At 67.2% G+C, this 15,449-nt stretch overlaps 2 protein-coding genes across 2 annotated transcripts in view; one reads left to right on the top strand and one right to left on the bottom strand.

Annotated features, from left to right (window-relative positions):
* Positions 1-264: 264 nt before the first annotated feature.
* Positions 265-7,204, top strand: NOP53 (NOP53 ribosome biogenesis factor; the record flags this gene model as incomplete). Its single annotated transcript, XM_034792540.1, is given in 12 exon segments — positions 265-329; positions 1,221-1,305; positions 1,703-1,914; positions 2,747-2,817; positions 2,936-3,031; positions 3,333-3,437; positions 4,089-4,262; positions 4,929-5,104; positions 5,497-5,563; positions 6,398-6,474; positions 6,864-6,920; positions 7,124-7,204. Coding segments are annotated over 12 exon segments (1,192 nt in total), but the record flags the coding sequence as incomplete, so codon positions are not given.
* A 3,823-nt stretch (positions 7,205-11,027) lies between these two features.
* Positions 11,028-15,449, bottom strand: part of GJD2 (gap junction protein delta 2) — a 4,885-nt gene continuing 463 nt past the window's right edge. Inside the window, exon 2 of the mRNA XM_034792541.1 lies at positions 11,028-12,145. Coding sequence (XP_034648432.1) covers positions 11,326-12,145 — 820 coding nt within the window. The 3' untranslated portion in view covers positions 11,028-11,325. The remainder of the gene's footprint in view (positions 12,146-15,449) is intronic.

The raw sequence follows: 15,449 nt of genomic DNA, 5'->3' as shown, positions 1-15,449 counted from the left end.
CCCCAGTCCTACAGTAGAGAGGGGGGTGGACATGAGTAGAATTTGGGGAGGAGAAAAGGGGGGCTGGCTAGGGGAGAGTTGATGGGGGGGCCCTTGGGGGTCGGGTCTGAGAGTGAGAATGAGGAGGGGGGAGCTGTGAGGTGGATGGGCACCTATGGTCCGGACTAGGGGGGAGCATTTTGGACCTGCTGAGGGGATCGGGGCTTCATTGGTCCCTCCCCAGCATGTGGGAGTAACGGGGCGTCTCTCCCCTTCGCTCCCCAGGGGCCTGGTGGCCGAGAAGCCGGACGAGAGCCTCTTCTTCCTGGACACGGGGAGTGAGGAGAAAGGTGAGGGAATGGGGGGGAGTTAGCCAGTGCTGTGGGGGTCCCTGCGCTTTGGGTCAGCAGGGCAGGCCCGCGCCGCCTCCCCCCCCGTTGGAGAACCAGGATGGGGGGCTCCCTCAGAGTCCAGTGGTTGGGGCTCAACCTCTGCTCACCTGCTTTGGGGGGATCCCTGCGGGGCACAGCCTGCTGGGGTAACCCTGAGCATATCCCCTTGTCTGCATGCCTCAGTTTCCCCTTCTGTCGCTGGCAGGGGCTGCGTGCAGCGCCTGGCGCTGATCTCCACTGAGATCTCTAGATGCTACCATAACCTTCCCCTCTGGCTTGCGGCAGCTGCGGGCCGAGGCCTTCCGAAGTGACGTGTGATTTCACGGGGTGCCTTGGGGGGGGGGGGGGACTCAGCACAGCCTGAACGTCAAGCCCCCTAAGGCATCTGGAATCGGGGGGCCCCAAAATCACAAGCAGCTTGAGGAAGCTTTGCCACGGGTCGGTAGCAAGTCACTCATCATGCGTAGCGAACTGGGGGGGGGGGGGGGGTGCTTGGAGAAAGCACTGGGGGCGTCCGGACGCGCTAAGGGCTGGGTGTAGGAATCCCACAAGATACTGGGAAGCCAGGTGGCCTAGTGAGTAGAGCGCTCGACTAGGAGTCGGGACTCCTGGGTTCTAATCCCAAACCCTGCTGTGGGGTGACCCCTTCTTGGTGCCTCGGTTTCCCCATTGTTAAAATGGCGCTGTGAGCTCGGCAGACAGCGAGTGCCAGGGAAAGGGGGGGGGGGGATTGATGAGACGCAATACTCCGTGGCGGGGGGGCAATGCCATTTGGGGCATCCTTGCGTCCCCGGGGTGCTGCAGAGCATGTGGCCACCCGTCCATCCGTGTCTCCCCTCCTCGCCCCAGACCGGGAGCTGAACCAAGGCAGAGAGAAGCCCCTGCGGATAGACCTCATCCTGCAGCCGGATTCCAAGGTGCCCCCTCCCAAAGAGTGAGTGTCCCGCCCGGGGCGGGGGCTGGGCTGGTGGGACAGTATCGGTGGCTCTCCGTCTCTCCCGTGTGTAGTCTGTAGCGTGCTGGGCTGGGGAGCCGTCCCCACGTGGGTGGTTCTCTGTCTGGGGGCCCCTGGGCAAGTCTCAGTGCTTCGTGCCTCAGTTTCCCCATTAGCAAAACTGGGATAATAGCAACGCAGAAGCTTGGGTGCTGGGTTTGGAAGAGGAGTGGGGTCTAGTGGTTGGAGCAGGGGGCTGGGAGCCAGGACGCCTGGGTTCTATCCCTGGCACTGGGAGGGGAGGGTGGGATGTCCATCTCACACTGAGGGAGGCCAAGCGCCCCCTGCTGGCCCAGAGGCCTAAGCCGCCCTCATCCTGTCCCACTCCCCTTGGCAGCATTTTGGCCCACCAGGTCCCCAACGGGAAGAAGCTGAAACGGAAGCAGCGGCTGCGGGAGAAGCTGGCGGAGCGGGGCGTGGTGCCCCGAGAGCAGCGCCTCCTTCAGGCCCGGCTGCAGAAAGCACGGCCAGCAACGGCAGAGGCCTCGCATGGCCAGGGTGCGGGAGCCGAGCCGGCTGGGGGCTTCTACGACATCTGGTCGGACACAAGTAAGCAGGGAACCTCCGTGGCAGGGGAGTGGGGTCTAGTGGTTAGAATGGGGGGGGCTGGGAGCCAGGACTCCTGGGTCCTATCCCTAGCTGTGGGAGGGAGTGGGGTCTAGTGGTTAGAGCGGGGGGGCTGGGAGCCAGGACTCCTGGGTTCTAGCCTGAAGTCGGCCCAGATTCACGGTTTCCCATCTTTGGGAGTGACTTTGGCTAAGCTCAGCACAACCCCCAGCCGTGGGGTGATTCTGTTCCATACCCGGGGGCCTGATCCACCGGGCTCTGCCCTCCGGCACCGGCGCTCAGTGCTCCCACTGGGGCCCAGGCCTGGCTGCTACAGGCGCCTGCTTGCTGGGGGGTTTGCCCGAGACCCAGGAAACTCGCCACACAAATGGAGCCCCCTCCCCCCCGCCCCACTTCGAGGGTGGCTGGTGATTGCCCCGAGTGGTCTAGACTCGTGTCCCCTGCCCGGCTGGGACGCTCCTCAGAGCTGGGAATACCGGGGGGAAGCGTGGGGGACCCTCCCCAGGTCTCTCTGGATCTCCCCCTTAAGGAAGGTGGTGTCACCCCAGCTCCCCTCTGCGTTAACCACCAGACCCCACGCCCGGAGCTGGGGAGAGAACCCAGGAGTCCTGGCTCCCAGCCTCCCTGTCCTAACCCACTAGACCCCACTCCCCTCCCAGAGTCCTGGCTCCCAGCCCCCCTTCCCCCACTCCCCTCCCAGAGCTAGGATAGAACCCAGGTGTCCTGGTGGCCTCCGCACTGATCCCTAGGCCCCACCGACTCCGTGGGTGGTACCGTTGTGGGGCTGGTGGTAACGGTGCCGCTCTCCCGGCAGACCCGCTGGACCGGCCGCTGGCTGGGCAGGACGCCTGGTTCCTGGAGCAGACCAAGAAGCAGAGAGTGCGGGTGAGTGCGGGGGGCCCTGCTAGGGGTGGGCACAGACCCCCTGGGCACATGGCGGGGGGTGGGGGGGACAGACCCTTCCCTCCCCTCCCCTCCCGGCTCACCCGCGTTCTCTCCTCAGCGCCCCGCCAGGCTGGAGAAGAAGCCGTCGGAGCTGCCGGCCGTGGAAGTCATCCCCGCGGGGGGGTCCTACAACCCTACGTTCCAGGCCCACCAGGTAGGGGGCAGGGGGCTGCCCCCCTGCTCAGCCTGCCCCAGAGCGTTGGCAGCAGTGCATGCTGGGAATGGAGCGGCTGTGTGGGGAGGTGTGATTTGCGGCCCCACTCTGGACTTGGGGGGGCAGCTTTCCTGCCCCATGGTGATTAGGGCTGGGTGGAGGGCTATGGGGGGGGGGTTCCAGGGGCCTGCTGAGGTGGGGGCGCATGGGGGGTTCCAGGGCCCTGCTGAGGTGGGGGACGCATGGGGGGGTCCCGGGGGGCATGGGGAGCTGTTCCCGCTGACCCCGCATCTCCCCCCAGGCGCTGCTGCTCCAGGCCCACGAGGTGGAGCTCAGACGGCAGAGGGCCGAGGAGAAGCTGGAGAGGCAGCTGCGTTTCCCCACGGCGGCCGAGGCCCCCACCCAGGTGAGAGCCCACAGGGGGCAGCGTTCCGGCCAGGCTGGGGAGCAGGCAATGCCGAGCTGGCTTGGGGGGCTCCGGGGCCCCCCACGCTGTAGGTGCAGAGGGGACACGGCCAGCCCCCCCGTTCTGCCCCCCAGCCTGGGAGTCGGGAGGTGCAGGGGCATGTGCCCAGCCCTCTCCCGTCCTTGGCTGGCGGCTTCCCCGCCCCCCACCCACCCCATCCGCTGTATTTAGCCTCTTAGGGAATCACTTTAAGGGGTCGGACCGGCCCGCGGGACACTGTCTGGAATCCTGCCCAGCCACCCCCGCACCAGGGAACCCCCAGCCTCCACCCGGGGAGGGGCCCTGTCGTTCCCGGTCGCTGCGGGCGGCCCCGATGCCCTGCGGTGCCAGTCGCTGAGTAGCACGTTCCCCACCCACACCGGGCTGGGGAGCTCCGGGGTTCCCCGCAACGCCCCCAGGGTCCCAGCAGCCTTGGGAGCTCAGGGTCAAGCGTCTCCCCCCTCCGCGAAGCTCCCTAGAGACCTGGGGGGTTGCAGCCCATGTCCCCTTGGAGTCTGGCTCCTCCCCCCCGCCCCGCTCTAACCCCTAGGCCCTGCTCCCATCCCCGAGTGTCTGTCCCTGTCTCACGGCCGTTGCTCGCTCTGCCCGCAGGAGACGGCCTTCCGGGAGCAGTGCGAGGGGCTGCTCGAAGAGTCGGCTGACGAGGGGGGCGAGGAAGAGGTGCCCGATGAGCCCCCAGCCCCCGGGGCCCCCCCACCTCTGGCCCCCCTGCGTGAGAAGAAAACGGAGCAGCAGCGCAGGAGGGAGAAGGAAGCCAAATTCCTGGTGCCTAATTCCCTTTGGTTTCCGCTTGTGTGGGGGGCTGGGATACGCCCCCCCGGTGTAATCCAGCCCTCGTCAATAGCAACCGGTGGATGGCAGCTGGCCGGTGCCCTCTGCCATGATCCCATGGGGCAGGATGTCTGGGGCGAACCCCCCGCCATTGCCTGGGGATACCCTGGGCCAGGCTCCCCGGGAGGCAGGTCCCTGATCCCCCAGATCACCCTTGAGAAGCGGCTTGTCCGCAGCCTCCTGGGCCCCGTGCCAGAGCGAGCTTCATTCTCAGCGCTGCAGCGCGGGGCCATCTGCTGCGCCCGGCTGCCGCCATCTGCTCCCTGCACCGGCTCAGCCCGGCTCTCCCCCCCACCATCACACCGGGGTCCTCCTCTGGGGGGGGCATAAGGGAGGGGCAGTCGTTAGCAGCTGGTTCTGGGGAGATGCAGCACTGGTAGTTGGGAGAGCCAGGACTCCTGGGTTCTTCCCCTCCCCCCCCCCCAGCTCTGGGAGGGGAGTAGGGTCTAGTGGGTTAGAGGAGGGGAGGCTGGGAGCCAGGACTCCTGGGTTCTCTCCCCGGCTCTGGGAGGCGAGTGGGGGCTAGCGGTTGGAGCGGGGTGTGGAGACCAGGGCGGGGGGCAACGCCACGCCGGATCTGACCCGCTCTGGTCCCTGCAGGAGGCCCGGCGGCTGGGCGAGAAGGCGGCGCGGTGCCGGCGGCAGGAGCTCTTCCAGCTCCGCTCCATCCGGCTGCAGGTGAAGCGGCGCGAGGCCGAGCTGCTGCGCCGGAGGCGGGCGCGGCTGGCGAAGAGACGGGCCGAGGCCACCAAGCCCCGGCGGCTGGGCAGGCTCAAGTGAGCGGCGTGTGGGGGCCTGTCTCTCTGAGCGTGGCGGGCACATGGGCACGGCTCTCCGGTGGGGAAGGGGCGGGGATTTCCCAGGTGCTGGACCCCTGGGGACCCGGGAGAGGGGTCAGGGCAGGGTATGCAGGGGACAGCTAAAGGGGGGTGTCGTACAGGGGTACAGCAGGGAGCTGGGGGTGCTGGGCGGGGGTATAAAGGGAGCCAGGGGATACGGGGAGCTGGGGGTGCTGGGCAGGGTATGAAGGGGGCCCTGGGGTGAAGCGGGTGTAGGGAGCTGGCATGTAAAGGGGGCTCCGGCAGGGGCTGTTTTCAGGGCACGCATGTTGGGGGGCTGCTCCTCTTCTAACCCTTCCCCTCCACCACCCGGGGGGTCTCTCCGGCAGATACGAAGACCCCGACCTGGAGGTGCAGCTGAGCACGGAGCTGGCCGAGTCCCTGCGGACGCTGAAGGTGGGTGCCCGGGCCAGCGGCCATCTCCCTGGCGCCTGGGCGGCTGTCGGTGCCCCCGGGGTTCGGTGTTTCGGGGGGTGGAGCAGACGCTGGTGCCCTGTGATGAGACCCATCCTTGCGCTACGAGGATTCGCAGCACTGCATGCTGGGAATGTGAAGGTCACCCGGGGTTTCCCGGGTCCTGCCCAGTGGGGAAGGACCTGGGGACTGAGGGCACCAGACGTAGCCTCCTCCTCGTCCGGTGCACACAGACAGGCCAGTGACCCAGTTGGCAGTGGGCACCGTGTCCTGTGCGTCCAGTCCGGTCCCAGCCTCTGACGGGCTGGTGCCAGGTGCCCCCCAGTGGATGATTATGGGATAACCTGCCCGCAGAGGCAATTCCTGCCTGACCCCCGTGGCTGGCAGCTGGCTCCTGCCCTGAAGCATGAGAGTTTATAGCCCGTTGTTCAATGAGGGGTGCCCACGGATGGCCCCGTGCCCCCCTGCTCCCCCACCTCAGCCGATGGAGTGTCTGGTGGGACAGGAATTGGCTTCCTCTCTGCCCCGTGGCCCCCCCCGCAGTCTGGGGCAGTGGGAGAGGGGGCGGCAGCAGGGGAGGGGCTGAAGGGGGGTGGCTTAGCGCTCTAACTCTTCCAGGGGGGCCATCCGCTCCCTCGGTCTCCCCATCTGGCTGCTCTGAGGGTCACTCCCCCCACGCTGCCTCTTGCAGCTCTGTTGGGGGGGCATCCCAGCCCTGGGCCGGGCCCTGAGGCTGGGGTGAGGGGCAGCCTCCCCTTAGCCAGGCACAGACGGACGCCCCCCGGCTCTGACCGGCTTTGCCCGTCTCTCGCTCAGCCCGAGGGCAGCGTCCTGCGTGACCGCTTCAAGAGCCTGCAGAAGAGAAACTTGATCGAGCCCAGGGAACGCGCCAAGTGAGTGGGGGGCGCTGGGCACCGGGCAGCCTGGGCCTGCTCCGCGAGGGGGGAGGTTGGCAGGAGACTCCTGACCCCCACGTGCCCCGGGGGGGGGGTCCCTACCCGTTGGCTGATGCCCTGGGACGGTTTGGGCAGCGTGGGCGTCTCTAGCCATGCATGGGGTATTGAGATGCTGGACCCAGCACTGGGGGGACCGGGTTCCTCCCCCACAGGTTCCAAATCGGGCTCTGGCTTTGGGGGGTGGGGGGGGGTTAGTGGGGGGGGGGAAATCAGGCAGGGCCCATCCTGGGTCCCTCCCCCTCTCGGTGGGTTTGTTTGAGGGGCCTGTACCCCGTTCCTTGTGGCTGGGAACTAACCCCCCTGTCCCCGTCGCGCCCCCCCCCCAGGTTCAAGAGGAAATACCGGCTGAAGTACGTGGAGAAGAGAGCCTTCCGCGAAGTCACGTGAGTGGGGTTGTGGGGGGACCCATGGGCTGGGTGGGGGTGGAGATGGGGGCAGGGCTGCCCCTCTCTCTGGGGTTACCCCGTTCTGGGGATAAAGGCTTTGGTCTCTGGGATTTCACCAGCAGCAGTCCCCCTGAATGCCCCGTTCCTGCCCCCTCTCCCCCCGGCTGCGCCCCCTAACCACCCTCTGCTTTGCATTGCAGGTTGTAGGCCTGACCCCCCTCGGCTCCTCGCTGCGCCCGGTTGTACCAACGATCTCATTAAAGCCCTGGGCAATTCCTGTCGCTCCGACTCCTCGTTGCCTGCCCGGGCCCCTAGCACCCCCCACGTCCTGCCTCAACCCCCCTGCTGGGCACCTGCCGAGGGCTTGTGGCGTGAGGCTGGGGTCTTGGCGTTAATATGGGGGGGGGGAAATGTGGGGCAGCGGGTCCCTCCGGGGGGCTGGGGGCCGGCTGCCCGGTTTCGGCGTGGCTGCGATCCAGGGCTGGACGGCGGCTGCCCGCTGGCACTATGGGGCTGGCATTGGCAGGGCGCCAATGCTGTGATTAGACGCGCCTGGTTTAGCAACATCTGGCTTCTGTTCAGGACAGAGTCTCTCTCCCCCCCCAACTGTTGTGGAGGCCGCTTGGCTCACAGCTCCCACCGCGGCAGCTGCCCGTCAGCTCCTCTCTGCCCCTCCTGAGAGCTCGTGCCGGGGGAGGGAGTGGGGGCTGGGAGCCAGGACTCCTGGGTTCTCTCCCCGCCTCTGCCGCTGAGTGGACCCTGCTGGAGGAACCCAGGAGTCCTGGCTCTCAGGGAGGCCCCCATCCTGCCATACACCCCGTCTGAAAGCCCAGAGACCCCTCGGCGTCTCCCCCGGGCTCCTGCTGAGGTCGGTGTGGGGGGGGAGACAGACGCTGACAGATCTGGGTTCCCGGCCGGATCCTCCTTGCGCCGCGTTGCTGCCCCTCCTTCCCCTGGGCCCTGCGGAGCCGTGGGGCGTGGCCCTGCCAGGAGCTGCTTGGCGGGGGTTAGCCACTGAACTGCTGGGAGCCTCTTGTTTATTGCAGAAGACCCTACAATAACAAACCACTGCCTGGCTCTGGGAGGGGAGTGGGGTCTAGTGGTTGGAGCAGGGAGGGGCTGGGAGCCAGGACTCCTGGGTTCTATCCCTGTCACATGTGACTACGTCCCCTCTCTCTGCCTCAGTTTCCCCCATCATGCTACCAGTCTGCTTCATGGACCCAGGGCCCTCCCCTGACCAGGGGACAGTGGCTGAAGATTTCTAGCTGTGGGGGGGTCTATTGCTACCCAGGGTAACCCCGCCCCCACGCTGCCCCCCTCCACCAGCGAGGGGATCTCCCTGCCCAGCTCCGCTCCCCTGCCGGCGCCCGCAGCAGCTGGCTCTGGGGGACGTGCTGACGCGGTGTCCCGGCTCCCATGCATAATTCAGGCCACCTAATGCAGTTTCGATGTCGTGGGCCACGACTTCCTCCCAGCTGCCACCGAAATAGAAACAGCTCCAGCCTGGCCTGGCGACCCTGTGCCCACCAAGGGGGGCCGGGCCCAGCTCCCCCCGGCCAGCGCTGGGCAGGGACTCCTGGGGACCGAGCCCCATGCACTGGGGGGGCTCTCCCCCTGGGGCCATGCTAGCCACGATGCACGGGGGCGGGGGGCTCCAGAGGGGGCAGGCTGCCTCGCCCACCCCAGCCAGCTGCAGCCTCCAGCTTCGCCCCCTCGCGCCCAGGTGGTCCGGCAGGCCGGGGGTCTTGTCCCTGGGCTGGGGGGCTGGAGGGGGGTTCCCTGCACCTGGGGGGAGACGATGGGATGCTCGGATGCCAGAGGGGGGGCGCATGTGTCCTGGCCACGTGCACAGATCAGAAAAGAGGTGATGGGAATTGAGCCCAGGAGTCCTGGCTCCCAGCGTGGCGCGCCCCCCCCCCCCTGCTCTAACCACTAGCTTCCCCTCCCTGAGCCAGGGAGAGAACCCAGGAGTCCTGGCTCCCAGCCCCCTGCTCTAACCATTAGACCCCACCCTGCTCCCAGAGCTGGGGAGAGAACCCAGGAGTCCTGGCTCCCAGCCCCTTCCTCGTGCCCTGCTCTGCCCACACTCTGGTGGTTATTAATAGAGGCGTGACTGGGAATGAGGTGTGACCTCGTGGGTGCTAACGAACAAGCAGGGGGGGCGGGCGGATGCTCTTGCCATGGTGCCAGGTCCCTGCTCACTTGGCGTTGTCGTGTTCTCCCCCCCCCCCCCCCGCGGGGACCCCAGCACAAGGGGCAATGTGGGATCCCAATGGGGGCAGGTCCTGGGACCACCTATCTGACTGGCTACACCCACCTCCCCCCCCCCCCCATCTAGGCCTGGGAGGGGGCTCTGGCCTGGTGTCCCCCTGCCTCCTGTCCTCATGGGATTGATGCCCACTGCCCCTCCCTTCATCCCTCCTCCCACCCCCAGGGGTCACCATCTCCCCCCCAGTGGGGGCCAGGTGCTGGCCATGGGGAGGGGCTGTGGTTGGGGCGTGATGAACCCCGGCTCCGTGTACAACCGGCCCCGGGAGCTGAGAGCTGGGTGTAGGGGTGAGAGACCCGCCGATAACAGCTGCGTTGGACCCCTCCTGGTGCTGCCCAGTGCCGAAACGACGACACCCCAGTGGGCACAGCCACAGCGCGCACAACCTGGCGACAACACCCCACCCGCAGCACGCACAACCCGCCCACAACACCCCATCGGGCACAACCTGATAACATTCCAGCGGGCACAGCCGTGGCACGCACAACCCGACGACAACACCCCACCAGCCACAATCCAACGAAAACACCCCGGCCGCAGCACGCACAACCCGGCGACAACAGCCCAGCGGGCACAGCCGCGGCACACACAATCCAATGACAACACCCCAGCAGGCACAGCCGCGGTGCGCGCACAACCCGACAACCACGCCCCACCGGGCACAGCCGTGACAGGCACAGCCCAACAACAACACCCCAGCGGGTACAACCGTGGCACATACAAACAACCTAGGATGACATTCCAGGAGGCCCATGGCTAAGCGTGGGGCTGTCACCGGGCGGCTGGGGGTCAGTGCTGGGCTCACATGGGGTTGTTCCCCTTTGTGATTTCTGCCCCCAGGAGCAGCATGCCCCCCCCCCCGCGCTGAACTGCGGGGTGGTGGGAGAGGGGGTTTGTTCAACAACCCAGAGCTTCAGGGCAGCGAGGGGCTTAAGAGGTGAAAGTGCCATGGGGGGGGAGGGATCAGCTTAGGGGGAGGCAGCGGAGAGGATTACTAAGGGGGGGAGGGGGCTGGGAGCCAGGACACCTGGGTTCTGTCCCCAGCTCTGGGAGAGGGAGGGTCTCTCAGGGTTGAGGGGTGGTCTGGGGACTAGGACGCCTGGGTTCTATCCCTGGCCCTGCTGGGTGATCCTGGCCATGTCTTGCCCCCTCTCTGTGGCTCAGTTTCCCTCTCTGTAAATGGGGATGATATTAACGGGGGGGGGGGGGGCGCCGCCCTCGCGGTGCTTTGAGATCGGTGCTGGCCAAGGGCCGGACCATTATCTACAGGGGCTGGTTCCCCCCCCCCCATAAATGCAAAGTGCCCAGGGCCCGGGAGGGGGGATGTGGCCAGATGGTCCCAGCCCAGAGCAGCTTAAGGGCAGCAAATCCCGGCGGGGGGGGCCACGACTTGCGACACTGCCCCGCGGGCAGGTTCCTGGGACTGGCAGCGGGTGCTGATCCAGACCCAGCCCCTGGCACCTCCCCCAGCCAGGCAGGGCCGAGGGGTTGTTTGGGGGGGGGGGGCTGGGATTTCCCCCTTTGCAGTCCCATCTCCCAGCTACACGCCCCCCATCTCTAGCGGGAGGGGGGTGCTGGCAGCAGGGAGCTGTCCACCCTGGGGCATTTCACCCCGTTTCTCTGTCTGCCCCACTCCCTGGGGTCGCCCTGCCTTGCCCACGTGAGACGGGCCGGGCTGGACTGCCAGGGGAGAGCCCCCCCCTCCCCCCCCAGCTCCATCCAGCACCCAGCTTATTTCTTAATTATTAAAAATTGCATCTGGTCATCGATTCTTTTTATTGTCAGCCCAAGGGCTAAGAAAAGCAGGGAGCCATGATCTGCCCCCCCATCCCCCCCAAATATTCCCACCCCTGGCTGATCCCAGGGCTGGAAAAGGCTGATGGGGGGGGGAGTTCCAGGAACCCGCCCCCCTGCTTGCACCATGGTGGAAGACTCCGAGAAACAATAAATATTTTTTTAAGTGAGTTGGAGCCGGGAGCCCCCCCACACCCCAGCTGGATCTTGGGGGGGTCATGTCTCCCGTTCAGCCCTTGGAGCAAACCTGCTGAGCCCCCCCTGGTCGGGAGGGGCGGCTCGAGAAGCACTCACTGGCGTTTGCATTGTAAAGCGGGAGGCCCCGGCCGCCCCCGGGGCTCAGACGTAGGCGGACTCGCTGGACTGGGTCCGGCCCAGCGGCGGCACCTGGGCCAGGGCCGAGAGGTCCTTCTTGCGCACCTCGCAGACGGATTTGCGCCGCGCCTGCACGCCCCGGATGGCCGTCTTGATCTTGCGCCAGCCCAGGTGGTTGAGCTCGGCCAGGTTGAGCAGGACGCAGATCCCGCTGACCGCGAACATGAAGACCAGGAAGACGGTCTTCTCGGTGGGGCGGGAGACGTAGCACTCCACCTCCTTGACGCAGGGGTAGCGGTCGCACTCGAAGATGGCCGGCACGTTGAAGCCGTACAGGAAATACTGGCCCGCCAGGAAGCCGATCTCCAGCGCGTTGCGGAAGACCACCTGGATGATGTAGAAGCGGGAGATGCCCTCCTGCCGCTTCACCTTGGCGCTCTTGGGCGGGCGCCGGGGGGTGCTGGGCAGCTCCTTGACCTCCAGGCAGTCGGGTTCCTCCTTGGCCGAGCCCTCGGAGTTGTGCACCAGGATCCCGTTGACGCTCCGCGCCTTCCGGGCGTCCTTCTCCAGCAGCGGGTAGAGGAAGGAGTAGCGCCGGTCCCGCTGCTTGGCCGACTGGTGGACGGAGTAGGTGATGAAACAGAGGCTGGGCGTGCAGACCAGGATGATCTGGAAGACCCAGTAGCGGATGTGGGAGATGGGGAAGGCCTTGTCGTAGCAGGCCTGGTTGCAGCCCGGCTGCAGGGTGTTGCACATGAACATGGTCTGCTCGTCCTCGTACACCGTCTCGCCCACAATGGCCACGATCAGGATCCGGAAGATGACAACCACCGTCAGCAGGATCCTGTGGGGGGGAGGAGAGGGGAGGGACCCAGCTGGGCGCGGCGAGGGGAGCAGGCCCCGCTCTGCTGGGAGCCTGGGTGGCGGGGAGCTTGGGGCAGGCAGGACGCCTGGGTTCTCTCCCCAGTGCTGGGGGGGGGGTGGGGTCTGATGGTTAGAGTGGGGGAGGCTGGGAGGCAGGACGCCTGGGTTCTCTCCTCAGCTCTGGGAGGGTGTTTGATGCATTTGACCTTTTGCCCAGCTGCCGGAGCGGGGAGAAGGGCCAGCACCTCTTGGTCCCTGATTCTCAGTGGCAAATGCATCTGCTGCCCCTTTCCCTGGGGCCTTTCACTCCCAACCCTGCACCCCTAAAATGCAGCTACCTCTGGGGCGGAGCACCTCAGCTACCACACGGGAGGGTTCGCTCCATCGGGAAAAGACAGCCCACCCCATGGGGGGATTTGAACCGGTGGAGTCAGAGCCACCCCATGCTCACCAGCGGGGGTGTGTGTGTGTGCAGCGCACACAAACCCCACAGGGCTGAAACCAGCATCCTCCTGGCCTTAAGAGACCGGCCTCCCCCCTGGGCCAGGCGCCGCCCAGACCCCAGCCAAGATCAGGGCCCCGTCGCACCGGCTGCCACCCGGACCCCAGCCGAGATCGGGGCCCCGTCACGCTGGGCATCGCAGACCCAGCAGGAGACAGTCCCTGCCCCAAACTGCTCACTGTCTGAGCAAAGGGCAGATCATTCTCCGTTACAGCTGGGGAAACTGAGGCCCAGAGAGATGCAGGGACGTGCGCAGGGCATCAGGGCAGAGCAGGGATTAGAGCCCAGAGTCCCAGGGCATTAACCCTGCGGCCGTGCCCTTCTGTGCCACTGACACGGTGCTTGGGCAGCCAGGAGAGCTGGTCCACCACATCCCCACCACCCCGGCTGCCTGGAATGCGAGCCTCACGCCTGTCAGGGGCTCGATCCTCGCAGCCTCTGCTAGACCCGTACAGACAGGGAAACTGAGTCAGGGATTTGCACAAGGCTACCCAGGAACGTCGTCACAGAGCTGGGGAGCGAACCCAGGAGTCCTGGCTCCCAGCCCCCTGCTCTAACCACTAGACCCCTCCCCCACAATACATTGCACCCAGGGACCCTTTAATGGAAGCTGATCAGTCAGATGACGGGCACAGGCTCACATGTGGCCCCCTTCCTCCCTGGAGCGAAAGGCCCCGGGGCCTGCACCAGCCCAGCGCCCTCCCTGTCCCCAGCGGTTCTGGGCGACGGGCCCCCCCCGGGCCCCTGCCAGATGCCATGCGCTGGGTTCTGCCCTGACTCAGGCTGGGGCCACCTGCAGCTCCCCACTCCCATCAGCCCCACACCTGCCCCCATGGCCTGGCCCTGGGCCCAGGGGAGAGGAACTGAGCGCAGCGTTACGGGACAGCTGGGCAGCGCCTGGTGCTGGGGTGGAGCGCAGGAGGCCTGGCTTCCCTTCCCAGCGCAGCCACAGACCCACCGAGTCACCTCAGGCGGCTCGCACAAGTTCCGTGCTGCAGTTTCCCCAGCTGTAAAATGGGTATAACAATCGCTCCTCGGTCTACCTGGGCGGGGAGCACTATGGGGCACGGGGATGGGGTGTACGCCCCACACCGGCGCCAGGGAGACACGAGGCGCAGCTGGACAGGAGCTGGCAGCCGAAGCAGGCCGCAGGGAAGGCCCGGGCTCCCCTGCCAGCCGCTGGCGGAGTGGCACAGGTGGTGCCGCAAGGGGCAGGCTGCGGGACTCTGATACCCCCCCAGGAAGGGGGAACCCTGGAGACAGCCGGCCAGAGGCCTGAGTCACCACAAGGAGGCTGCGGCTCCTGGAGCCAGGGGGCCGCGGGGCGGGATGGTCCCACAGCAGGGCTGCCTGATCAGAGCTAATCCCCAGAGCGGGCAGGAGGCAGCGTCACCTGCGGCGAGTGGACCCCGTGACAGGCAGGGACTGTCTCGGCCGGGGGTCATAGTGGTGCGCCGGGGGCCCCCCCGGTCTCGGCCGGGGGTCTTTGTGGTGCGCCGGGGGCCCCCCTGGTCTCGGCCGGGGGTCTTTGTGGTGCGCCGGGGGCCCCCCCCGGTCTCGGCCGGGGGTCGGTAGATGCTCCTACAATGCCCACCCAGACTGCCCCTAAGCTGGGCTGACGGGTCTGTTGCAGCACATGCCAGGGGACCCCCGGGCTGCTCAGCCCCGTTCTGATCTGGCGGGCGCTTGTCCTGTCCTGAGGCCAAACCCGCCCGCCCGGCCGTGAGCATGAGGTGGGAACCGTAGGCTGGGGAGGGCGGCTGGGGTACGGGCCCTCGAGGCCCCACCCCACTGAGTCCTGCTCGGGAACCCCTCCGCATCCGAACCCTCCTGCTCACCACGGCCCCGATCCGGCCAAGGGGCCTTAAAACACTGTATGGGCCCAGCCCGGGTCCCCAGCCTACCAACCCGGTCCCGTGGCCCAGCCCCAGCCCCTCCGGGGTGACCGGAACAGGCAGCATGATGGTGACACGGGGGGCAGCCCCTGCTGGGGAACGGCCCCCGCTGACATGAAACAGGTGCCCCCAGGAATCTCACAGCCTGGAGTCAGCGTCCCCCCGTCCGTCCATCCTCCCCTTTCCCTCTCTCTCCTCCCGCCCTGAGCGCCCAGCTCCGCCCGCCCCCTCTGCCCCGTCCAGAGCCGCCCCCTCAGCCCCCCAGTGCAGCCTCCTCCCAGCCCCACCACCTTGGTGGCTTTGTGCCAGGGCAGGAGCAGGGGGTTGCTCCCCCTCCCGGGCAGCAGGGCCCCCCCGTGCCCTGTTGTCCCTGGCTGACCTCTGGGGTCAGGCTGCCGCGCTGCCCCCGAGGCCTGCGGTCCTCCCCAGCGGTGTCGGCCTGTGCCCTGCGCGGGAGGGGCCGGCGAGAGCGAGCAGCGGGCCGGCTCCCCCTGCACTGAGCCGCAGCCCCGCGGGGAGGGCGGCTACTGGCTCCTTGCCACCCGGCAGAGGGGTTGCCGGGTCGGACCCCTGGTGCCCACCCCACATCCCCCCCACACACACACACTGCACGGCTTGTTCTACACACCAAGAGCACCTCCCCTGGCCCGGATCCCCCGCACGCTGTCTGCCAACCCCCCATCCCATGGGTCCGAACCCGCCTTCTACCGAGGGGGAAACTGAGGTAGCATGAGGGGATGGGACTTGCTAAAGATCACTGGGGAAGGCGGTATCTAGAATAGAACCTGGGTTCTGCCTCCAGCCCCCCTGCTCTGACCCACCAGACCCCCACTCCCCTCCCAGAGCTGGGGAGAGAACCCAGGAGTCCTGGCTCCCAGCCCCCCCCC

The sequence above is a fragment of the Trachemys scripta genome, chromosome 16 (assembly GCF_013100865.1).
Source record: "Trachemys scripta elegans isolate TJP31775 chromosome 16, CAS_Tse_1.0, whole genome shotgun sequence".
Lineage (NCBI taxonomy): Eukaryota > Metazoa > Chordata > Testudines > Emydidae > Trachemys > Trachemys scripta.
Note: the sequence above shows the minus strand (reverse complement) of the source record. Positions and strands in the feature narration are given on the sequence as shown.